Source organism: Somniosus microcephalus, chromosome 34 (genome assembly GCF_052327205.1).
Source record: "Somniosus microcephalus isolate GS21.2 chromosome 34, FLI_Smic_1.0, whole genome shotgun sequence".
Classification (NCBI taxonomy): Eukaryota; Metazoa; Chordata; class Chondrichthyes; order Squaliformes; family Somniosidae; genus Somniosus; species Somniosus microcephalus.
The window spans coordinates 5,951,769-5,977,454 of record NC_141020.1 but is presented as its reverse complement, the minus strand read 5'-3'; the positions used below and the strand labels follow the sequence as shown (position 1 = coordinate 5,977,454).

General features: G+C 47.9%; 1 protein-coding gene across 1 annotated transcript in view; it reads left to right on the top strand.

The window, feature by feature from the left end:
- The first annotated feature begins 10,057 nt into the window (after positions 1 to 10,057).
- Positions 10,058 to 25,686, top strand: part of map3k10 (mitogen-activated protein kinase kinase kinase 10) — an 83,713-nt gene continuing 68,084 nt past the window's right edge. The window contains exon 1 of the mRNA XM_085973271.1: positions 10,058 to 11,125. Within this exon, the coding sequence (XP_085829397.1) occupies positions 10,327 to 11,125 (799 nt within the window). The 5' untranslated portion in view covers positions 10,058 to 10,326. The remainder of the gene's footprint in view (positions 11,126 to 25,686) is intronic.

Genomic DNA, 25,686 nt, shown 5'->3' with positions numbered 1-25,686 from the left:
CAGAAGAGATTCTCGTCCATTTAATATGCGTTGGATTCACATCTAGTCCTACAGGTGAAGGAACGCAGCGACGATGCGCTCTGCCACCTAGTCTCAGATGTCCAGCCTATAAAGATTGGAGAGGCTGGGGTTGTTTTCTTTGGAACGGAGGAGGTTGGCGATTTAATTGAGGTGTATAAAATGATGACGGGCCCTAGATAGAGTGGATAGGAAGGACCTATTTCCCTTAGCAGAGAGATCAATAACCAGGGGCAGAGATTTAAAGTAATTGGAGAGGAGTTGAGGAGATTTTTTTTTGCCCAGAGAGTGGTGGGGGTCTGGAACTCACTGCCTGAAAGGGTGGTAGAGGCAGAGACCCTCACCGCATTTAAGAAGTGCTTGGATATGCACTTGAAGTGTTGTAACCCACAGGGCTACGGACCAAGAGCTGGAAAGTGGGATTAGGCTGGAGAGCTCTTTGTCGGCCGGCACGGACACGATGGGCTGAATGGCCTCCTGTGCCATAAATCTCTATGATTCTATGACACTGCGTCAAGTACCAGATGTGCAATTTATTGACTTCAATGGAAAGTGATATCAGGCGGGGAGTATATCAGGTCTTTCACAATCTCAGGATGTCCCAAAATGCTTTACAGCCAATGAAATACTTTTTGAAGTGTAGTCACTGTTGTAATGTGGGAAACACAGCAGCCAATTTGTGCACAGCAAGCTCCCACAAGCAGCAATGTGATAATGACCGGATAATCTGTTTCAGAATTATTGATTGAGGGATAAATATTGACCAGGACACCGGGGAGAACTCCCCCCTGCTCTTCTTCGAAATAGTGGCCGCGGGATCTTTACATTCACCTGAGAGAGCAGACAGGGCCTCGGTTTAACGTCTCATCCGAAAGACAGTGTGGCGCTCCCTCAGTGCCGCACTGGGAGTGTCAGCCTAGATTTTTGTGCTCAAGTCTCTGGAGTGGGACTATGAACCCACGACCTTTCTGACTCAGAGGTGAGGGTGCTACCCACTGAGCCATGGCTGACACAGACAGGGGGAGAGAGAGAGGACAGAACCAGAGGTACACACATCTTCAGCACCTCGGCCGAAAGACGGCATTCCCAACAATACAGAACCTCTGCAGTCCTGCACTGGGCTCGGATTCTTCACCCGAGTCTTGGAATGCAGCCTGAACCCACAACCTTCTGGCTCCAAGGCAAAGGGAGGCTATGGACCGAGCCAAGCTACCACTGCGTCCATCAGTCCCCAGCAACCCTACAACATTGGCCATTGTTGATTTAGTTGGAGGACAAGGCTGACCTCTGTTACCAGGCCTGCGATGCGACTGAATACTTTGCATAGTGATGGCTGGGGGCAGTTTCGTCCATCAGTGGAACGCTTGTGTCGAACCACATGAATGCACTGATGCGACGTCAGGGTCGCTGCTTAAAAGTGAAGAGGATTTCGACTGTTTGGACAATCTGGCTCCTATTACAGAAACAATAATCTGTACTGTGTGTCTCTGAAATGTTGGACACATGTTAAATATGTCTGCCAATAATTCATGGAACAATTCATGGGCTGGCCACAAGGCGGGGCTGTTTATCACATTCTGCTTTAGCCACAGAATACATTTTTGTGATGTTTTAGGAGCATTTAAAAAATACATTTATTAACCTCGGGGGAGGTGGAACGTTTTTTTTCTATATCTACAGTTTTACACCTTCCAACCACGAAGACTGGGATTCCATTCCAGCAGCACCTCACCCAATGGTCCTTCTCCCTGTGAGAGTGTCAGCGGGCTATCCAACTGTGGAAGGCAACACAGCCACACTCAGATCTGAACTCACCCTCCGTCTACACACGTACGGCAGGGACCAGCACACTGGGGAGGAACCTGGCAGGGGTGCTGAGGCCAATTACAACAAGCAACCGATACCTGGATGAAATTAAGAGAACTGTGTATCTCTGTCTCTCGCTCCCTCTCTGTCTCCCTGTGCCTCTCTCTCTCTCTCTCTCTCTCTGTCTGTCTCTGTCTCTCTCTTTGTCTCTCTCTGTCTGTCTTTCTCTCTCTCTCTCTCTGTCTCTCTCTCTGTCTCTCTCTGTCTCTCTCTTGCTCTCTGTCTCTCTCGCTCTCTCTTGCTCTCTGTCTCTCTCTCTGTCTCTCTATCTCTGTCTCTCTCTGTGTCTCTCACTCTGTCTCTCTCTCCCTCTCTATCTCTCTGTCTCTCTCTCCCTCTCTCTCTGTCTCTCTCTCTCTTTGTCTCTTGGTCTCTCTCTGTCTCCCTCTCTTTGTCTGTCTCTCTCTCTCTGTCTCGGTCTCTCTCTGTCTCTCTCTCTGTCTCCCTCTCTCTGTCTGTCTCTCTCTCTCTCTCTCTCGGTCTCTCTCTCCCTCTGTCTATCTCTCTCTCTATCTCAGTCTGTCTCTCTCTCTGTCTCTCTGTCTCTCTCTCTGTCCCTCTCTCTCTCTCTCTCTCTCTCTCTCTCTGTCCCTCTCTCTGTCTCTCCCTCTCTCTCTCCCCCTCTGCCTCTCTCTGTCTCTTTGTCTCTCTGTCTCTCTCTCTGTCTCCCTCTCTCTGTCTCTCTCTGTCTCCCTCTCTCTGTCTCTCTCTCTCTGTCTCTCTCTGCCTCCCTCTCTCTGTCTCCCTCTCTCTGTCTCTCTCTGTCTCCCTCTCTCTGTCTCTCTCTCCCTCTCTCTCGCTCTGTCTCTCTCTCTCTCTCTGTCTGTCTCTCTGTTCTTGTCTCTCTGTCTCTCTCTCCCTGTCTCTCTCTCTCTCCCTCTCTCTGTCTCTCCCTCTCTCTGTCTATCTCTCTGTCTCTGTCTCTCTGGCTCTCTCTCTCTCTCCCTCTCTCTGTCTCTTCCTCTCTCTGTCTCTTCCTCTCTCTGTCTCTCCCTCTCTCTCTGTATATCTCTCTGTCTCTCTCCCTGTGTATCTAAATTGGTACTTTGGGCTCCAGAGAGTTTGCATCAGACAAAATTGATGGCTTACTTGGCTCCTGAAATCAAGACTCCTGTCTATGTCCCACCCTCATCTACAGCTCAATATTCTGTGCATATCTCAGGGCCCAAACATTCCAAAACCGGGTTCAATATAGAATAACAAGCCTTACTGCCGCTCTCCACTCAGCTGAATCTTTTGACCAAACACATTAATCTCCTGCAATGTTTTCTTGCTGACTGTTCACTTTCTGCTCCTTGTTATTAGTTTTGGAGGATCTCTTTCTGTTTACCCAGACGTGTTCGAAACTCAATAACAGGCAATTAATTTACAAAAGTGATGATGATTAATGAAGACAATAAATCCAGCTTTGTTATATTCTGTAATATATTCACCAACAATTATTCAGTGTGTTGTTTCGCTATTCAAATTCCAGATTCCCAATCCATTGATTTCCTGTCGTGTTCTTATATTTCTGCTTCCTATTTGACCCAGTTGTTCATCGTCTTGGGATCTTCCTACGTGATTCATTAAATTTTTTATTTCCCTTCACTGGTTCCTGTCGTTCAGTCGCTCCCCTTTCCTCATCCAATCTCCTCAACTGTGTTTCGGTTTATCCCCATACCCATCCCGTAATATTCCCAGTCTCCTGTTCAGCAATTTTTTTTAAAGGCAACGCTGGCAAGGTCACATTTATTGCCAATCTCCTTGAACCACTGCAGTCCTTGTGGTGATAGTGCTTCCACAATGGTTTTAGCTGGGAAATTCTAGGAATTGACCCAGTGACGATTCAGGAATGGAGCTATACAGAAGGGAATTCTGGAAGTGATGGCGTTCCCATAATTTTGCTGCTTTTGTACCTCTTGGCAGTGGAGGTCACAGGGGAGGGAGGTGCTGTCGAAGAAGCCTTGGCGAGTTGCTGCAGTGCATCCTGTAGATGGTGCACACTGCAGCCACGGTGCGCCGGTGGTGGAGGGAGTGGGCATTGAGTCCATTGGCAGGGGCGCCGATCAAGCGAACTGCTCAGTCCTGGATGTTGTTGAGCTTCTTGAGTGTTTTGGTGGCCGTACCATCCAGGTGTGTGGTGAGTCTTCCAGCACACTCCTGACTTGAGATCTGTAGATGGTGGAGAGGCTTTGAGGGGTCAGGAGGTGAGCCTGTACCCAGCCTCTGACCTGCTCTTGTAGCCACAGTGTTGATGTGGCTGGTCCAGTTCAGCTTCTGGTCAATGGTGAGCCCCAAGATGTTGATGGTCGAGGACTCGGTGATGACAGTGCTGTTGAAACTCATGGGAAGGTGGCTGGACTTTCTCCTGTTTGAGGTGTTCATTACTTAACATTTATGTGGTGTGAATGTTGTCCACTCAAGTCTAGATGTTGTCTAGATCCTGCTGTAGGCTGGCATGGGCTGCTTCATTATTGGAGGAGTTATGAGTGGAACTGAAAACTGTGGCATCATCAGCAAGCAGCCCTATCCCTGACATGATGGAGGGAAGGTCATAGAGTCATAACGGCACAGAAGGAGGCCATTTGGCCCATCGAGTCCGTGCTGGCTCTCTGTAGAGCAATCCAGTCAGTCCCATTCCCCCGCTCTATCCCCGTAGCCCTGCAAGTTTATTTCCCTCAAGTGCCTATCCAGCCTCCCCTTGAAAACATTGAGTGTCTCCGCTTCCACCACTTCCGTCGGCAGCGAGTTCCAGGTCCTCACCACTCGCTGCGTAAAAAGGTTTTTCTTCACCTTCCCCCCCCGTATCTCTTGCCCAAAACCTTAAATCTGTGTCTCCTAGTCCTTGTACCATCAACTAGTGGGAACAGCCTTTCCCCGTCCAGCCTATCCATACCCGTCATAATTGTACAGGGCCTTGGTGAGACCACACCTGGAGTACTGTGCACAGTTTTGGTCTCCTTATCTAAGGAAGGATATACTTGCCTTGGAGGCAGTGCAACAAAGGCTCACTAGCTTGATTCCTGGGGTGAGAGGGCTGTCCTATGATGAGAGATTGTGTAGAATGGGCCGATACTCTCTGGAGTTTAGAAGAATGAGAGGTGATCTCATTGAAACATACAAGATTCTGAAGGGGATTGACCGGGTAGATGCTGAGAGGCTGTTTCCCCCTGGCTGGAGAGTCTAGAACCAGGGGGCATAGTCTCAGGATAAGGGGTCGGCCATTTAAGACTGAGATGAGGAGGAATTTCTTCACTGATAGGGTTGTGAATCTTTGGAATTCTCTGCCCCAGAGGGCTGTGAATGCTGAGTCGTTGAGTATATTCAAGGCTGAGATCGATAGATTTTTGGACTCTAGGGGAATCGAGGGATATGGGGATCGGGCGGGAAAGTGGAGTTGAGGTCAAAGATCAGCCATGATCTTATTGAATGGCGGAGCAGGCTCGAGGGGCCGTATGGCCGACTTCTCTTATTTCTTATGTTCTTATAAGCTTGTACACCTCTATCAAATCACCCCTCAACCTCCTTTGCTCTAATGAAAACAAATCCAGCTTCTCCAACCTGTCCCTGTAGCTAAGATCCCCCATCCCCGGAACCATTCTGGTAAATCTCCTCTGCACCCTCTCAAGGGCCTTCACACCCTTCCTAAAGTGTGGTGACCAGAACTGGAAGCAATACTCCAGTTGTGGCCTAACCAGCGCTTTATAAAGGTTCAGCATAACTTCTCTACTTTTGTACTCAATACCTCTATTTATGAAGCCTAAGATCCCATATGCTTTGTTAACCACTCTCTCAATATGTCCCGCCACCTTCAGGGACCGATGCACATTAGCTCCCAGGACCCTCTGTCCCTGCACGCGCTGTAAAACTGTGCTATTAAGTGTATATTGTCTCTCCCTGTTCCTTCTGCCAGAATGCATCACCTCATACTTCTCTATATTAAATTCCATTCTGCCACTTGTCTGCCCATTCCGCTAGCCTTTCTATGCCCTGTTGCAGTGGATTGGTATCGTTGATGAAGGGGCTGAAATGGTTGGGCCTAGAATGTTTCTCTGAGGGAGTCCTGCATCGATGTCCTGGAGCCAGATGATTGGCCTCCAACACCCACGACCATCTTCCTTTGCCTCAGGTATGACTCCAACCCCTGGAGCGTTTTCCCTTTGACCCCCGTTGACTTGGCGCCATGCTCAGCTGCCTTGACATCAAGGGGCGGCTACTCTCACCTCAGTTCCTACATTACAACAGTGACTACACTCCAAATGTACTTTGGGACGACTGGTGGTCATGAAAGGCGCTGCAGAAAGGCAAGTGTTTCTTTCTTTCTTTCTCTCCTCTGGCATCCAGGTCTTGGTTCCACATCTAGATCAAGGCTGGGATGAGGTCTGGAGCTGAGTGGTTCTGGCAGAACCCAAACTGAGCATCGGTGATCAGGCTTTTGGTGAGTAGGTGTCACTTGATTCTGTCACTGACTCCTTCCATCACTTTGATGATTGGGAAGAAGCTGATAACTGTCGGGTTAGATTTATCCTGTTTTTCTAAGGATCAGACATCATTGAGCAATTCCCACAATGTTGGGTCCCCATTGTAATACGATCTGAAACAGTAACTTGCATTGCTAAGAGCACCATTAGCATCGAAAATGTCCCATGGTATTCTTGGTAGTCCAGAACCAGGGGTCGCAGTCTAAGGATAAGGGGTAAGCCATTTAGGACAGAGATGAGGAGGAATTTCTTCACCCAGAGAGTGGTGAACCTGTGGAATTCTCTACCACAGAGGGCAGCGGAGGCCAGTTCATTAAATATATTCAAGAAGGAGTTAGATATATTTCTTAAGGCTAAAGGGATCAAGGGATATGGGGAGAAAGCAGGGACAGGGTACTGAGATTGGGTGATCAGCCATGATCTCATTAAATGGTGGAGCAGGCTCGAGGGGCCGAATGGCCTACTCCTGCTCCTATCTTCTGTGTTTCTATGTTTTTACGGTGGGGGGGGGCGCTCAATAAATGCAACTTGTTGTATCTTTCCTGCTCGGTAGTGTCTTATTCCCTTCTGTAAATTTTGCCTCTCACATCCTCAGGACGTCCCAGAGCCATTCACAGGCAATGAAATACTCTTCGAAACGCGGTCACTCTGCAAACACGGCAGCTGAGCGGGAGTTACAGGCTCTGGTGAGTTCTGAGCCAGATCCCACAACGAGTTCACCTGTTTCTGGTGGTGTTGACCGAGAAACCGGGAGAATTCCCCGTCTTCTCTGATGGGGCACTTTACGCCTGCCTGACCAGGCAAGTCGGGGCCTCGCTTTAACGTTCCATCCGAAAGACAGCACTCCCTCAGTACTGCGCTGAAGCGTCAGCCTAGATTATGCGCTCAAATTCCTACACTGGGAGTGGAACCTACAGCCTTCTGGCTCCGAGGTGAGAGAGCTACCCACTGAGCGAATCCTCTGTCTGCAGCTGCTCCACTCTCTCGTTCCCTCAGTTAGAATTCTCACTTGCGCCACAACACTCTCGAGTCACCGTACAGCCTATTTTCCTTCCTCTCTCTTCGGGCATGCTTTAAAAAAAAATAATAATCACAGATGGAGCAGGGTGCTAGCCCACCTGGGTTTGCCACTCGATCTGGGCGATCACAAGTGTTTGGGGCGGCACTTGTTAAGTGAAAGACGGTTGGCATTTTGGGCTACATTGGTGGGTGGGCACAGAAACAAACTGCAGTCAGCACAGGCTGGAGGATTGGGAGAGAGCGTTGGTCATCAGACAGGGAACTGCAGGCTGTGGGAGCTGGGATTACAGACTGTCATGAGTTTCACAAGGTTTAGGCTTTGGGCCCAAGGGACTGCCCCCCCTCCCCCCCAGGAGCAGGGGTGTGGATTATACGTGGCGATCGAGCTGTTTAAATATTGGGTATCTCACATTCATGCTCCCGAGGGATTGAGAATTCCAGAGATTGACCATTTTATGTAAACTATCATGTTTTACGAAATGCCAAAATTCCCATTTTTTTATTGTGCGATCTGCAACTGGATGCCCAAACCTGTGAGAACATCTGGTCTGTGTGAGCTAGTACTCTGCTGGGAGTGTCTCTACCCAGTCAGCCACCGAGGGAATGCAGCAAAGATTTGTTACCCCCCACCTTTATCTCTGTTTCGCCGGTTTCCCTTTTAGCCTCAGCATCAGCCATGGCACTCTCTCTCGCACCTCTGAGTCAGAAGGTTGTGGGTTCGAGTTCCACTCCAGAGACTTGAGCATAAAATCTAGGCTGACACTCCCAGTGCAGTGCTGAGGGAGTGCCGCACTGTCTGAGGTGCCGTCTTTCGGATGAGACGTTAAACCGAGGCCCCGTCTGCTCTCTCAGGTGGACGTAAAAGATCCCACGGCCAGTGTTTTGAAGAAGAGCAGGGGGAGTTCTCCCCAGTGTCCTGGGGCCAATATTTATCCCTCAACCAACATCACTAAAACAGATGATCCGGTCATTATCACATTGCTGTTTGTGGGAGCTTGCTGTGCGCAATTTGGTTGCCGTGTTTCCCACATTACAACAGCGACTACACTTCAAAAAGTACTTCATTGGCTGTAAAGCGCTTTGGGACGTCCTGAAATTGTGAAAGGCGCTATAGAAATGCAAATTCTTTTTTTCAGTTCTGATGAAGGATTACAGGCCTGAAACATCAGGATCCTCTCTTTTCTCTTTACAGATGCTGACTTACTTGCTGCATATTTCCTACATTTTCTGTTTTTATTTCAACATTAGGGAATTTTTCTGACAAGATTCCTGTCCCGGAGCAGCTAATTCCACCAGGAAGGGAAAGATGAGGTGGGGGGGCGACCTGTTAATAATAATAATTCAACTTTATTGTTATTGTACAATGCACAACGAAATGTGATCTTGCAAGCTCCCATGAGTCCAGTACAAATAACATTAACGTAAATAGCACCGTCCTGGGAGAAGCAAAGCCGCTGCGTCTGTGCGCGCCGCCATTCCATTTCCACCATTCCTCCTGTCCGACACTCTTCAGCCCAACGCCCGGGCCTGCTCACCAGCCGCCCCTCCCGGGGCTCCTTCCGTGACCTTCTCACCAACCGCCCCTCCTCGGGGCTCCTTCCGTGACCTTCTGCACCTGGTCTTCCCTGGTGGTCACCCCTCCAGATACTAACCAGACCTGGCTCTGCTTGCCAGTGACCCTGTCCCTAGTCCCAGGAACAGGTTCTTTATTTCTTTAAAATTATGAAGGGGTTTGATAGGGTAGACGTAGAGATGTTTCCACTTGTAGGAGAACCTAAAATGAGGGGCCATCAATATAAGACAGTCACTAATAAATCCAATAGGGAATTCAGGAGAAACTTCTTTCCCCAGAGAGTGGTGAGAATGTGGAACTCGCTACCACAGGGAGTGGTTGAGGTGAATAGTATCGATGCATTTAAGGGGAAGCTGGATAAACACATGAGGGAGAAAGGAATAGAAGGAATGGTGATGGGATGAGATGAAGAGGGGGTGGGAGGAGGCGGCTCCTGTGGAGCATAAACACCGGGCACTGACCAGTTGGGCCGAATGGCCTGTTTCTGTGATGTAAAGTCGATGTAATTTTTGCCACAAGTGCTGCGATGCGATTTTTGCAGTGTTGTGCTATTGTTGTGGACACTTCAGAATGGCCCCCTCAACAAGCCTACACCAAGGTCTGTGTTGTGTGCAGGGTAACCCGCTGCCAAACGCCCTTTCACTGTCGACAGCACAACTTTAAATTGCAAATGTTGCGAAGGGGAGACATTCCGAGGCCAGCCCACATCACCCTGGGGGTGAGGAGACAGGGCAGATACTTCAAACACGCTTTTGCAAAATGCAGCATTGATGAATCTTTGCAAGTTTAGAAATATTAAATCCGCGTCAGCTGCATTTCCTCCCCCCCCCCTCCTTATATATTAACTGCATGCACAACAAATATGTCTTAATAACTTAAGTTTTTTTGCAATACAGCAGCAGAGATTTGTTTGATTGGGCAGCCTGGCACGTCAATCAAGCTGATGCGGCGGCCGCCGCCGTCGGCCCCGGGCAGCTGAAGCGCGGCGCGCGCGGCCCTCTGGGGGATGTAGTCTCTCCCGTGTCGCTGCCAGCGGCGGGGGTGGGGGCGGGGACTACAACTCCCGGCGGGCGCCGCGCGGCCGGGCTCCCTGCGCATGTATCGGCTTTGCCTTGAACAGCTGAGAGCCCGGGCTGTGACAATCCAGGCTGGAGCCCTTGTTTATTTCAACACGGAAGTGGTGGCCCTTTAATCAAGAATTTTGTAATTTTTTTTTTAAAAGGAGGGGGGGGGATGCTGTTTTAGGAAATAATGCAAACCGAAGCAAAGATTGAAATTGCAATTCAATAAAATAATTGCCCATTGCACTGGGCTCTGATCCATGGAGATGAGGCGAGAGACCGCTGGTTAAGCAGCCCAGCGCTCAATGGCAAGCCCGGTATATGGATGCACAATCCAGGATTTTCTGCAATGGAGCCGTCGGGAATGAGTTGCACCCAGTCCCCTGCAGCGCAGGCTGCCACTTGCAATGGGGACCACCAGGAATCTGGCTACATCCCGTCCCCTGCCGAGTGCAAGCTCCTTCTCCAGCCTCCCCCCGGCGCCCACAGCTTCTGGACGGCGGTGTTCGACTACGAGTCCACGGCAGACGAGGAGCTGACCCTGCGGCGGGGCGACCTGGTGGAGCTGCTGTCCAAGGACGCCAACGTTTCCGGAGACGAAGGCTGGTGGACCGGCAAGATCAAGGACAAAGTGGGCATCTTCCCCAGCAACTATGTCAGCAGCCACCCGGATTACAGTCGGCTCCAAGGCAGCGAGGACTACCCCCTACCCCCGGCCATTGACTTCAGGGAGCTGCTGCTGGAGGAGATCATCGGGGTGGGCGGCTTCGGCAAGGTCTACAAGGGCATCTGGAGAAGGGACGAGGTGGCGGTCAAAGCGGCCAGGCAGGATCCCGACGAGGATATCAGCGTGACAGCCGACAACGTGCGGAAGGAAGCCAAGCTCTTCGGCATGTTGAGGCATCCCAACATCATTTTGCTGAAGGGGGTGTGCCTGAAGGAGCCCAATCTGTGCCTGGTGATGGAGTATGCCCGAGGTGGGGCTTTGAACAGAGCCCTCTCTGGGAGGAAGGTTCCTCCTCATGTTCTGGTCAACTGGGCTGTGCAGATTGCGAGAGGGATGAACTACCTCCACAATGAAGCTGTTGTCCCGGTCATCCATCGGGACCTTAAATCCAGCAACAGTAAGTAAAGAAAGCAGCATTACCCTTACTGGCCGATGGGCGAAGCTGCAATTTTAACTACATAGACAAGGCACTTCTACCAGAAGGACTTATTTCCCTTAGCAGAGAGGTCAATAACCAAAGGGCATAGATTTAAAGTAATTGGTCGAAGGATTAGAGGGGAGTTGAGGAGAATTTTTTCACCCAGAGGGTTGTGGGGGTCTGGAACTCATTGCCTGAAAGGGTGGTAGAGGCAGAAACCCTCATTTAAAAAGTACTTGGATGTGCACTTGAAGCGCCGTAACCCACAGGGCTACGGACCAAGAGCTGGAAAGTGGGATTAGGCTGGATAGCTCTTTCTGGGCCGGCACGGACACGATGGGCCGAATGGCCTCCTTCCGTGCAGTAAATTTCTATGATTCTATACCAATGTCCTTCAGGCATTTCAAAAGAGGCAACTCGAATACACCCAACTAACGCCACTCGAGAAATCACATATAAACTACCCGGACACAAAACCTTTCCCCTTGTAGGTATTCAGGCCATGTAGGACTGACTGAGGAGAAATTTCTTCACTCAGATGGTTGTGAATCTTTGGAATTCTCCACCCCAAGGCTGAGATCGATAGATTTTTGGACTCTAGGTGAATCGAGGGATATGGGGATTGGGCAGGAAAGTGGAGTTGAGGTAGAAGATCAGCCATGATCTTATTGAATGGCGGAGCAGGCTCGAGGGGCCGAATGGCCTCTTTCTACTCCTAATTATGTTCTTTTAAAAAATAAAAAATAAATGTTTTTGGTGCATTGGAGCAAAGCCAGCATTTAATTCCCCTCCAAAGTTGCCCGGAATACAACTGAGTGTCTTGCTGGGCAACATCAGAGGGCACTGAGATTAAACCATGTAGTGTTAACTTGTCACATGTAAATCAGATGGGTAAGAGTGCCAGCGTCCCTTCGTTGGGTCCGGGACTGACAACTTTAGTGCTCGTGTTCCCTGGTGCTCGGCCACAGGTTACCAGGGATGAGCGACTTCAGTTACGTGGCGGGACCGGAGAAGTTGGGATTGTTCTCCTTCGAGCAGAGATTTAATCGAGGTGCTCACAATTCTGAGGGGTTTTGATATAGACAGGGAGAAACTGTTTCCAGTGGCAGGAGGGTCGGTAACCAGAGGGCACGGATTGAAGATAATCGGCAAAAGAACCAGGGGAGGGAGCAAGTTGTTGTGATCTGGAACACGCTGCCTGAAAGGGTGGAAGCAGATTCAATAACAACTTTCAAAAGGGAATTGGATACATACTTAAAAAGGAAAAATTTGCAGGGCTTTGGGGAAAGAGCAGGGGGGAGTGGGACTAACTGGAGAGCTCGTTCAAAGAGCCGGCACAGGCACGATGGGCCGAATGGCCTCCTTCTGTGCTGTATCATTCATAAGAACATAAGATGTAGGAGCAGGAGGATGTCTTGCTGCAGTTGTACAGGGCCTTGGTGAGACCACACCTTGAGTATTGTGTGCAGTTTTGGTTGCCTTATCTGAGGAAGGATGTTCTTGCCATGGAAGGAGTGCAGCGAAGATTCACCAGACTGATACCTGGGATGGCAGGAATGACGTATGAGGAGAGATTGTGTCGATTGGGCTTATACTCGCTGGAGTTTAGAAGAATGAGAGGGGATCTCATTGAAACTTATAAAATTCTAACAGGACTAGACAGACTAGATGCAGGAAGGATGTTCCCGATGGTCGGGGAGTCCAGAACCAGGGGTCACAGTCTAAGGATAAGGGGTAAGCCATTTAGGACAGAGATGAGGAGAAATTTCTTCACCCAGAGAGTGGTGAACCTGTGGAATTCTCTACCACAGAAGGCAGTTGAGGCCAATTCATTAAATATATTCAAGAAGGAGTTAGATATATTTCTTAAGGCTAAAGGGATCAAGGGGTATGGGGAGAAGGCAGGGACAGGGTACTGAGTTTGGATGATCAGCCATGATCTCATTGAATGGCGGAGCAGGCTCGAGGGGCCGAATGGCCTACTCCTGCTCCTATCTTCTATGCTTCACGTGGCCCCTCGAGCCTGCCCCGCCATTCAACAAGATCATATCTAATCTTGGTCTCAACTCCACTTCCTTGCCCGCTCCCCATAACCCTTGACTCCCTTATCGTTCAAAAATCTGTCTCTCTCCACCTGGAATATATTCAATGACTCCGCCTCCACAGCTCCCTGGGGAAGAGAATTCCAAAGATTCACGACCCTCTGAGAGAAGAAATTCCTCCTCATTTCCGATTTAAATGGGCGACCCCTTTATTCTGAAATTATGCCCCCTAGTTCTCGATTCCCCCACAAGGGGAAACATCCTCTCTGCATCCACCCTGTCAAGCCCCTTCAGAATCTTCTATGTTTCAGTAAGATCCCATGATATGTTGAATTCATTTTCAAAACTTTGCCCTGATGGCATTTGAACTCCAGACCTTTGCATTGCTAATCCACTGCCATAGGCACTTCACGACTACATCTATCCTATTCCTCCCGCTGTAACTATTCTGTCTCATCGCAGTCGAGGAAAGCTGGAGATCTCCCAGGCTCCGCCAAGGCCACGCTATAACTCTCCAGTTACGTGGCAGAGTGCCCTAGAATGATCACCCTTCCCTGTGGGGAAATACTTGACCTCCATCCCGAGCATCTTACGTGAGACCAGGAAATAAACCCACATCCGAGCAAGCGGTGGCATGTCGGAGTCCTATGTAACTAACAATTTAAAGGAGTTTCACAAAAGTAAATGAAGGTTCACTAGATTTAGGCGGTTGGGTATCTCGGTGCGATGAGCGAGGGACTCTAGGCCTGAAAGACCAGGGTTCCAATCAATCCTGGTTTGGTTCCCCCAGTGCTTCATGGCTCCCAAGGTGGTGAAAATAATTTCAACAACAACTACTTGCATTTATATAGCGCCTTTAACGTAGTAAAATATCCCAAGGTGTTGCACAGGATCTTAAGACAAAAAATTTGACACCGAGCCACATAAGGAGATATTAGGACAGGTGACCAAACGCTTGGTCAAAGAGGTAGGTTTTAAGGAGCATCTTCAAGGAGGAGAGAGAGGTAGCGAGGCGGACAGGTTTAGGCAGGGAATTCCAGAGCTTAGGGCCCAGGCAACAGAAGGCACGGCCACCAATGGTGGAGCGATTATAATCAGGGATGCTCAAGAGGGCAGAATTAGAGGAGCGCAGATATCTCGGGTGGGGCTGGGTTGTGGGGCTGGAGGAGGTTAGAGATAAGGAGGGGCGAGGCCATGGAGGGATTTGAAAACAAGGATGAGAATTTTTAAATCGAGGCGCTGCTTAACTGGGAGCCAATGTAGGTCAGCGAGCACAGGGGTGATGGGCGAACGGGACTTGGTGCAAATATAGGTTACGGAGTGATTCGATTGAAGTTTTTAGGATTTGAAAGGAATTGATAGGGTAGATATAAACTTCTTCCGCTGGTGGGGGAGTCCAGGATAAGGGGACATAACTTTAAAATCAGAGCCAGGCCATTCAGGAGAGATGTTAGGAAGCACTTCTTCACACAAAGGGTGCTGGAAGTGTGGAACTTTCTCCCACCAAAAGCAGTCGATGCCAGCTCAATTAATCATGTTAAATCTGAGCTAGATCAAATTTGTTTTTTTACTCTAGACCAGGATATGGAGCCAAGGCGGGTGGATGGAGTTAGGTTATCAATCAGCCATGATCTCATTGAATGGCAGAACAGGCTCGAGGGGCTGAATGGCCTCCTCCTGTTCCTATGTGGGGTGAAAGCAGGAGACGAAAGGGATTTTGCCCATTGACACTCTTGACTTCAATAGAAATGGGAATCAGCACTGCACATTGAGACCGACGTCTGCTGGTACCAGTGGGCATTCAGACAGACGTCTGCCGGTACTAGTGGGCATTCAGACAGACGTCTGCTGGTAGTCTACTGCTTTCTCTGTAGTTTTCCTTCAACACATTAGAATTTGCTTTGAAACACTGACAGAAGGGCTTCACAATTTGCTGCCCTGTTGGATATAAAACCGACAGGCTGTGTCACCTCGTGTTTGCATCAAGCACTCCCAGGTCAGATAGAGCAGGGTAGAGCTCCTTGTTCCGATCACGAGCCTTAATCCCGACCTTAGCAGAGTGCCTCTACTTATACCACTGTCATGTTTCTGCTCTTTGCACAATCTCCCGGTTGCCAAATCCTGTGCTTTGGGTGACGGACATGAGGCACTGGGCTAACACTGTCCCAAACTCACTTCACACAGGATCCCGAGACAAGACGTTCATCCTACCCGTCTGAGCGGGATTCAAATGCAGGTCCTAAAAGAAAAAAACAATATATAATATTCCTCTGTGTATATATTTTCTAATATTACACTCTCTGAATTATAATCAGATTGCATTGTATGTACCCAAATTAAGAAATTCCTGCACATTATATCAAGGCATAGGCTCCCCTCACTTCAGTGTACGATGTCTAAGATATTTTGAATCACAACACAGGTTGAGTGTTGCCTTTGTAAGCCTCATCCTTCTTCTGTACGGGAGATGTCTGTTCCGACAGGGGGAAAAAAACTCGGATTGGTCGCGCAAATTATTACATCAACAACTAGCACTTATAGAGCACATTTACCAAGTATTACACAGTATTCACTGCACAGAAACAGGCCATTCGGCCCAACTGGCTAGTGCCGGTGTTTATTCTCCACATGAGCCCCCTCCCACCCCTCTTCATCCCACCCCATCACCGTATCCTTCTATTCCTTTCTCCCTCGTGTGTTTATCGAGCTTCCCCTTAAATACATCGATACTATTCACCTCAACCACTCCCTGTGGTAGCGAGTTCCACATTCTCACCACTCTCTGGGGAAAGAAGTTTCTCCTGAATTCCCGATTGGATTTATTAGCGACTGTCTTATATTTATGGCCCCTAGTTTTGAACTCTCTTCACAAGTGGAACAGAGCGGGATTAAAACGGAGTGTACTTAAACAGTGTTTTATTTGGGAATTCGGAGAAGAGGGGGAAGGAGTTGCTGCTTTTTGCCTACACTACTTGTAGTGCTTTGTGTTACAGGTAGATATTTAATTTCAGTACCCATAACTTAATCTAGATCAAGTAAGTCATCAAGAAACTACACTGTAAACTAGCTTACCTAATTACAAATTTATTTAGATGTAATTTATAAAACAAGGTCATATAGTGATGGCAGTGCAGGCAGTGTGCCGCACCTGCAGCATGTGGGAGTTTGTGGAGAGCATTGTGATCCCGGACAACCACGTTTGCAGTAAGTGCCTGCATCTTGAGGAACTTCATCTTGGAGTTTTTGAGCTGGAGTCTGAGGTGCAGACATGGGGAGAGTTACCTGGACACATCAAGGATGGGGAGTGTTACTGGGACACTTTGATCCAGGAGGCAGTCACACCTCTTGAGTTAGGTAGTGGTACAGGTCTGGTTAGTGGTCAGGGACAGGAGGGTGTGACTGCAACTCAGGCAGGTAAGGGGGCCCCAGGTGCAGTGCTGGAGGAGCCTCAGCCTTTGCCCTTGTCCAACAGGTATGAGGTTCTTGCTGCCTGTGTGGATGAGGGAAAAGCCTGCAGGATGGATGAGCAAGCTGACCATGGCACCATGGTGCAGGAGGCCATTTAAGTGGGGAGAGTGAAAAGGAATGTAGTTGTGGTAGGGGGATAGATACTGTTCTCTGCAGCCGTGAGTGAGAGTTCCGAAGGTTGTGTTGCCTGCCCAGTGACAGGGTTAAAGACATCTCCTCGCGGCTGGAGAAGAATTTGGAGTGGGAGTGGGAGGGGGAGGACCCAGTTGCCGTGGTCCACATAGGAACCAACAACATAGGTAGAACTAGGAATGAGGTTCTGCTGAGGGAGTTTGAGGAGCTGGGATCCAAATTAAAAAGCAGAACCTCAAAGGTAATCATCTCTGAATTGTTACTTGAGTCACGCGCAAATTGGCATAGGGACAAACAGATTAGCGGTTTAAATGCGTGGCTCAAAGAGTGGTGTGGGAGGAAGGGGTTTCGGTTCACGGGGCACTGGCACCAGTACTGGGGAAAGAGGGAGCTGTTCCGTTGGGACGGGCTCCACTTAAACCAGGCTGGGACCTATCCTGGCGAACCAAATAACTAGGGCAGTAGACAGGGCTTTAAGCTAATGAAAGGTGGTTGGGAGGATTCAGGAAAGAGTGAATTTAAAAGCAGCGAGAGAAATGTCAAGGCTCTAGAGCAGAGCAGAGTTTTGGGTAAAAATAAGCAGAGTGGGTCAGGAAGGGACAGAGAGAGTAACAAAGGTAATAGGGCATCAGTGACTACAGTGACATCAGGGAAAAAGAGAAATAAGTCAAAGCTAAAGGCACGAAGCATTCGCAACAAAATAGATGAATTAATAGCGCAGATAGAAATTCATAGCTTTGATCTAATAGCCATTATGGAGACGTGGTTGCAATGTGGCCAAGGTTGGGGACTAAATATTCCAGGATACTTAACTTTTAGAAGAGATAGGCAAAATGGAAAAGGAGGAGGGGTAGTCCTGATAATAAAGGATGGGATAAAGACAGTGGAGAGAAAGGATCTTAGCTCCGAAAACCAAGAAGTAGAATCAGTTTGGGTGGAGCTAAGAAACCGCAAGGGGCAGAAACCATTGGTGGGAGTTGTTTATAGGCCCCCATACAGCAGTTGTAATGTAGGGCAGAGTATAAATCAGGAAATTAGAGGCACATGTAACAAGGGTAATACAGTGATCATGGGGGACTTTAATCTACATATAGACTGGGCAAACCAAATTTACAGTAATAGTGTGGAGGATGAATTCATGGAATGTATGCAAGATAGTTTTCTAGATCAGTATGTTGAGGAACCAACTAGGGAACAGGCTATTTTAGATCTAGTATTGTGCAATGATAAAGGGTTAATTAATAACCTTGTAGTAAAGGGGCCTTTAGGGAAGTGTGACCATAATATGATAGAATTTCATATTGATTTTGAAAGTGATTTAGTTAAATCCGAAACTATGGTCTTAAATCTAAAACGTAGGTATGAGGGGCGAGTTGGCTAAGGTAGATTTGGGAAACTACATTAAAAGGTATGACGGTAGATAAGCATTTAAAGAATTAATTCATAATTTACAACAAATATACATTCCTTTAAGGCACAAAAACCCCACAGGAAAAGTGGTCCAACTGTGGCCAGCAAGAGAAGTTAAAGATAGTATTAGATGAAAGGAAGAGGCTTATAATGTTGCCAAAAAGAGTAGTAAGCCTGAGGATTGGGAGGATTTTAGAATTCAGCAAAGGAGGGCCAAGAAATTGATAAAGGGAAAATAGAATATAAGAGTAAACTAGCGAAAGACATTAAAAACAGACTGTAAAAGCATATAAGTATGTAAAAAGGAAAAGATTAGTGAAAGTAAATGTGGGTCCTTTACAGGCTGAGACAGGACAAATTATAATGGGGAATAAGGAAATGGCAGAGAAATTAAACAAATACTTTGGGCTCGAATTTCCAAGCCCCGTGGAGGCGGGTTTGGAGATGAGAGTGGGGGGAAAATTGCAGAATCGGGGGCACGAACCCTTCCCGCCCCCAACCCGCCTCCATGCCCATTTCCCAGGAGGCGGGTACCCGACCTGTGTTGGGAGCCACCTCCCCGAGGCAGGAAGGGGATTAGTGCCAATTAACTGCCTGTTAACAGTTAGTTAACAGGCAGTTTTTGGCCTAATCCCTATTTTTATCCCTGAAGTGTGGGATTCCCGACGGCTCCAAACCACGCCAAGTTAGCGAGGCGGACCGTCGGGCTGGAGGGCTTGGAGGGGTCGAGATGTCCGGTGTTCAGGTGAGTGATGGGTGCATGAGTGCAGAGGTAAGTGTGTTTGGTGTGTGTAAAGTGTTTAAATAAGTTTTACTTACCTTTACTTACTAATGCAGGCTTCCTTCCTTCAGGTCTCGGAGTCCCTCATCTCACTGGCACAGAAAGCAGAATGGCCGCGAGCTGTCAAAAGTTGCAGCATTCAGCTTTCTGTTCTGGAGAGATTTCTAACTGAGTCTGTGGAGAAGGACGCAAGTTAGAAGTCAGATTGTCAGTGTTTGATGGCTTCACAGAGCTGTCAAACGCTGATATTTCATCTGTCAAAAGCTCTTGACAGATGAAATGTCAATCCCTGACATCACCTGTAACCGAGTGTCCCTTAATTGGCCTGCTGAGCCTGCTGGGCGGGCTCAACAAGGTCAATCAAGGGAAAATCGCATGGGTTGGCCACAAATCGATGGAGGCGGGACTACAACCCAAAAAGTGGGAGTCCCGCCTCCATCACGTCTCCATTGACAAAATCCAGCCCTTTGTGTCTGTCTTCACAGAAGAAGATGCAAAAAAATTCCCGTAAATAGTGGAGAACCAAGGGTCTAGCGAGAATGAGGAACTGAAAGATATTATTATTAGTTAAAAATTAGTACTGGAGAAATTAATGGGACTGAAAGCTGATAAATCTCCATGACCCGATGACCTACATCGTAGGGTTTTGAAAGAGGTGGCTATAGAGATAATGGATGCATTGGTTGTCATTTTCCAAAATTCCATAGATTCTAGAACGGTTCCCACAGATTGGAAGGTAGCAAATGTAACCCCACTATTTAAAAAAAAGGAGGGAGAGAGAAAACGGGGTCCAGTTAGCCTGACATCAGTAGCAGGGAAAATGCTAGAATCTGTTATTAAGGACGTGGTAACAGGGCACTTAGAAAATAATAATAGGATTGGGCAGAGTCAACACAGATTCATGAAAGGGAAATCGTGTTTGACGAATCTGTTAAGTTTTTTGAGGTTGTAACTAGCAGAATAGATAAGGGCAAACCAGTGGATGTGGTGTATTTGGATTTTCAGAAGGCATTCGATAAGGTGCCACACAAGAGGTTATTAAACAAAATGAGGGCTCATGGGATTGGGGTAATATACTAGCATGGATTGAGGATTGGTTAACGGACAGAGAACAGAGAGTAGGAATAAACGAGTCATTTTCGGGTTGGCAGGCTGTAACTAGTGGGGTACCGCAAGGATCAGTGCTTGGGCCTCAGCTATTCACAATCTACATCAATGATATGGATGAGGGGACCAAATGTAATATATCCAAGTTTGCTGATGATACAAAGCTGGGTGGGAATGTAAGTTGTGAGGAGGATGCAAAGAGACTTCAAGGGGATATAGACAAGCTAAGTGAGTGGGCAAGAACATGGCAAATGGAATATAATGTAGAGAAATGTGAAGTTATCCATTTTGGTAGGAAAAATAGAAAAGCAGAGTATTTTTTAAATGGTGAGAGATTGGGAAATGTTGGTGTTCAGAGGGACCTGGGTGTCCTTGTACACGAATCACTGAACGTTAACATGCAGGTACAGCAAGCAATTAGGAAAGCAAATGGTATGTTGGCCTTTATTACAAGAGGATTTGAGTATAAGAGTAAAGATGTCTTACTGCAGTTATATAGGACCCTGGTGAGACCACACCTGGAGTATTGTGTACAGTTTTGGTCTCCTTACCTAAGGAAGGATATACTTGCCATAGAGGGAGTGCAGCGAAGGTTCACCAGACTGGTTCCTGGGATGGGGGGATTGTCCTATGAGGAGAGATTGAGTAGACGAGGCCTATATTCTCTCGAGTTTAGAAGAATGAGAGGTGATCTCATTGAAACATACAACATTCTTACAGGGTAGATGCAGGGAGGATGTTTCCCCCTGGCTGGGGAGTCTAGAACCAGGGGCCACAGTTTCAGAATAAGGGGTCGGCCATTTAGGACTGAGATGAGGAGGAATTTCTTCACTCAGAGGGCGGTGAATCTTTGGAATTCTCTACCCCAGAGGGCTGTGGAGGCTCAGTCGTTGAGTATATTCAAGACAGAGATCGATAGATTTTTGAATATTAAGGGAATCAAGGAATATGGAGATTGGGCGGGAGAGTGGAGATGAGGTCGAAGATCAGCCATGATCTTATTGAATGGCGGAGCAGGCTCGAGGGGCCGAATGGCCGACTCCTGCCCCTATTTCATATGTTCTTATGTTCTCTATGTCTACCCCTCAGCCTTCTCTTTTCTAGAGAAAAGAGCCCCAGCCTGTTCAATCTTTCCTGATAAGTTATAACCTCTCAGTTCTGGTATTATTCTCGTAGAAACTTTTTTGCACCGTCTCCAGTGCTCCTATATCCTTTTTTATAATATGGAGACCAGAACTGTTCACGGTAATGTAGACAAACATCTCCAGGGGCTTTACAGTGGCTCCTGAATAAAATGGATGCTGAGCAAAAACCTGGTGAAAGAGGTGAATTTTGAGTAGAGAGAAGGATAGAGGAACTGGAGAGGTTTAGGGAGGGAATTCCAGGGAGTGGGACCCAGGTGGCTGAAGGCACGGCCGCCAACGGAGAGGGTGAAGAGAGGAGGGGATACACAAGAGGCCAGAGTCGGTGGAATGGAGAGTTGTTGGGCTGGAGGAGGTTAAAGAGGGGGCCTGGGGTGGGGGCAAGGCCACGGAACGGTTTAATGACGAGGATATTAAACCAACCTTAGAATTGACAGATTTTAGTGGGGCTCGAATGCACTGAATGGAAAATAGATTTTTCAAGTGAAACCTACGCAGGAATATATTAACCAGATGTAATATTGCACAATAAAATATTAACTCAGTAAAAGTTGAATTTTTATATAATACAGAAATGTAACTCAATAAATCAACAACTTTCATTTTAACAGCGCCAATAACATAGTAAAACGCCCCACGCTGCTTCACAGGAGCGATTATCAGACAATTTGACACCGAGCCCCACAAGGAGATATTAGGACAGGTGACCAAAAGCTTGGTAGGTTTTAAGGAGCGTCTTAAACATGAGAACATAAGAAACAGGAGCAGGAGTCATAGAAATATAGAAACATAGAAGATAGGAGCAGGAGGAGGCCATTCGGCCCTTCGAGCCTGCTCCGCCATTTAATGAGATCATGGCTGATCCAATCTTGGCCTCAACTCCACTTTCCCACTCTCTCCCCGTACCCCTCGACTCCCTTGTAGTTCAAGTGTCTGTCAATCTTCACCTTAAATATATTCAATGACTCCGCCTCCACAGCTCTCTGGGATAGAGAATTCCAAAGATTCACGACCCTCTGAGAGAAGAAATTTCCTCCTCATCTCCGTCTTAAATGGGCGACCCCTTATTCTGAAACTATGCCCCCTAGTTCTAGATTCCCCCACGAGGGGAAACATCCTCTCTGCATCCACCCTGTAATCCCCCTCAGAATCTTATATGTTTCAATAAGATCACCTCTCATTCTTCTAAACTCCAATGAGTACAGGCCCAACCTGTTTAACCTTTTGTCATACGTCAACCCCTTCATCCCAGGAATTAACCTTCATCCCAGGAATTAACCTAGTGAACCTTCTCTGCACTGCCTCCAATGCAAGTATATCCTTCCTTAAATATGGAGACCAAAACTGTACGCAGTACTCCAGGTGTGGTCTCACCAACGTCCTGTACAGTTGTAGCAGGACTTCCCTACTTTTATACTCCATCCCCCTTGCAATAAAGACCAACATTCCATTAGCCTTCCTAATGACTTGCTGTACCTACACGCTAACTTTTTGTGTTTCATGTACAAGGACCCCCAGATCCCTTTTAAAGGAGGAGAGAAAGGTAGAGAGGCGGCGAGGTTTAGGGAGGGAATTCCAGAGTTTGGAACCCAGGCAGCTGAAGGCAGGGCCGCCAACGGAGGGGGGCGAAGGAAATCGGGGATGTGCCAGAATTAGAGGAGCGCAGATATCTCGGGGCGGTGGGGGCAGGGGGGTCGGTTTCTGGGGCTGGAGGAGATTACAGAGATAGGAAGGGGCGAGGCCATGGAGGGATTTGAACACAAGGATGCCGGACGTAGGTCAGCGAGCACAGGGGTCATGGGTGAACAGGAATTGGTGCGAGTGTATAAAATTGTAAGAATTCCCAGAAGAATTAACACCCCAGTTAATGAGTGTGTTTTCAGTGACTATGTCCTGTCTATCAGCTGTTGGCATTAGTTGAGTTTCACCCCCTCCATCCTAGACCCTCCAGTGTGGAATCCAAGCTGGTGTTTGGGACAAGAGTAGAGTTTTCTGTTGTAGAACAGCACATCACTTGATTTTGCTGGCTTGGGAATCTCGAGTGCTTGTCCCAGTGGTGCTGGTGAATATCAGGACTTGGAACCGTACAGAATAGAAGGAGGCCATTCGGCCCATCGTGCCTGTGCCGGCTCTTTGAAAGAGCTCTCCAATTCGTCCCACTCCTCCGCTTTTTCACCGTAGCCCTGTAAAATTTTCCTTTTCAAGTATTTATCCAATTCCCTTTGGAAAGTAACTATTGAATCTGCTTCCACCGCCCTTTCAGGCAGCGCGTTCCAGATCACAACTCGCTGCGTTTATAAAAAAAAAAAAAAAAAATTCTCATCTCCCCCTCTGGTTCTTTTGCCAATTATCTTCAATCTGTGTCCTCTGGTTACCGACGCTACCGCCACTGGAAACGGTTTCTTTAATTTCTTTAACACCCTAATTAAAATTGGATAATTGAGGTACTCTACTTCCTGGCAAATCTCAGTGCCAATACCGTCTTAGTTACAAGAGTGAAGGGTGGCAGGGACTGAGGGTATATAACTCCAATATCTAAACTGACGTGATCAAAATCTCAGAACCCGGCTAACCGTGTACCTATATTAGAAAACAAATTGTCTAGCAATATGTTCAATGTTTGTACACCGTCTTCACTTGAAATGGGCCCTCGTGGAGTCTCCGACCCCTTTAGCTGCATGACGTTCACCTTTATTCTCAATGCAACAGCCCCGAGCTACCCATTTCTCAGTTTCCTCCTCTTCTTTTAGTAAGCTTGCGTCATTTGCAGGCACCTACAGAATGTCTCGGGGGAGCTGTGTTTGGGCCTGTATGGATGTTTAACTCCACGGTTAATTTAAAAAAAAAAAAAAAGATTTTTTTAATGGAACATTTGACAGCCAGCTCCATCTCGCACTGCTTGAAACACGAGATCGCAAATGTTTACACACAAGCAACTGTCGCCTGCCAAATGTCCCAAGCTACAACACTTGCTCATCGCCATCTCATTCATCGGTCCGCATTGCTGCTGCTGCTGCTGTTTCTTGCAGCGCTCACCGCGTCTGACAACATCACTCGATTTGTGATGCTTGCCACAGTTCATTATTACGGGATGGCCGGACTGTCGTGTGAGGAGAGATTGGGTCGACTAGGCCTGTATTCACTAGAGTTTAGACGAATGAGAGGGGATCTCATTGAAACGTATAAAATTCTGACAGGGCTAGACAGACTGGATGCAGGGAGGATGTTTCCCCTGGCTGGGGGTGTCTAGAACGAGGGGTCACAGTCTCAGGATACGGGGTAGGACATTTAGGACTGAGATGAGGAGAAATTTCTTCACTCAGAGGGTGGTGGACCTGTGGAATTCTCTACCACAGAAGGCTATGGAGGCCAAGTCACTGAATATATTTAAGAAGGAGATAGATAGATTTCTAGACACAAAAGGCATCAAGGGGTATGGGGAGAGAGCGGGAATATGGTATTGAGATAGAGGATCAGCCATGATCGTATTGAATGGCGGAGCAGGCTCGTAGGGGCCAATGGCCGACTCCTGCTCCTATTTTTCTATGTTTCATTGGCTGATGTAGGGAAAACCTTCTACCTGCCGCACTTGTCACCCGATTGGCTTAAATGTCTTTCAGAAAACAGCAACAAACCACAACTGAGCTTCCCACAGCAGCAGTAATTAATGTCTAATTGCTAATTAGCCGAGGTGCCGTCTCCCCCAAGGAATGCAAGAGTTGAAGGTTGGGTTAAACACTTCCCCTTAGTGCTGGACAGTTTTACTTAAGACAGTTCCTTTATTTATTTATTTTTTAATTCGTTTATGGGATGTGAGCGTCGCTGGCAAGGCCGGCATTTATTGCCCATCCCTAATTGCCCCTTGAGAAGGTGGCGGTGAGTCGCCTTCTTGAACCACTGCAGTCCGTGTGGTGAAGGTGCTCCCACAGTGCTGTTAGGGAGGGAATTCCAGGATTTTGATCCAGCGACGATGAAGGAGCGGCCGATATACTTCTAAGTCAGGATGGTGTGTGACTTGGAGGGGAACTTGGAGGTGGTGGTGTTCCCATGCGCCTGCTGCCCTTGTCCTTCTAGGTGGAAGAGGTCGCGGGTTTGGGAGGTGCTGCCGAAGAAGCCTTGGCGAGTTGCTGCAGTGCATCTTGTAGATGGTACACACTGCAGCCACGGTGCGCCAGTGGTGGAGGGAGTGAATGTTTAAGGTGGTGGATGGGGTGCCAATCAAGTGGGCTGCTTTGTCCTGGATGGTGTCGAGCTTCTTGAGTGTTGTTGGAGCTGCACTTATCCAGGCAAGTGGAGAGTATTCCATCACACTCCTGACTTGTGCTTTGTAGATGGTGGAAAGGCTTTGGGGAGTCAGGAGGTGAGACACTCGCCGCAGAATACCCAGCCTCTGACCTGCTCTTGTAGCCACAATATTTATGTGGCTGGTCCAGTTAAGTTTCTGGTCAGTGGTGACCC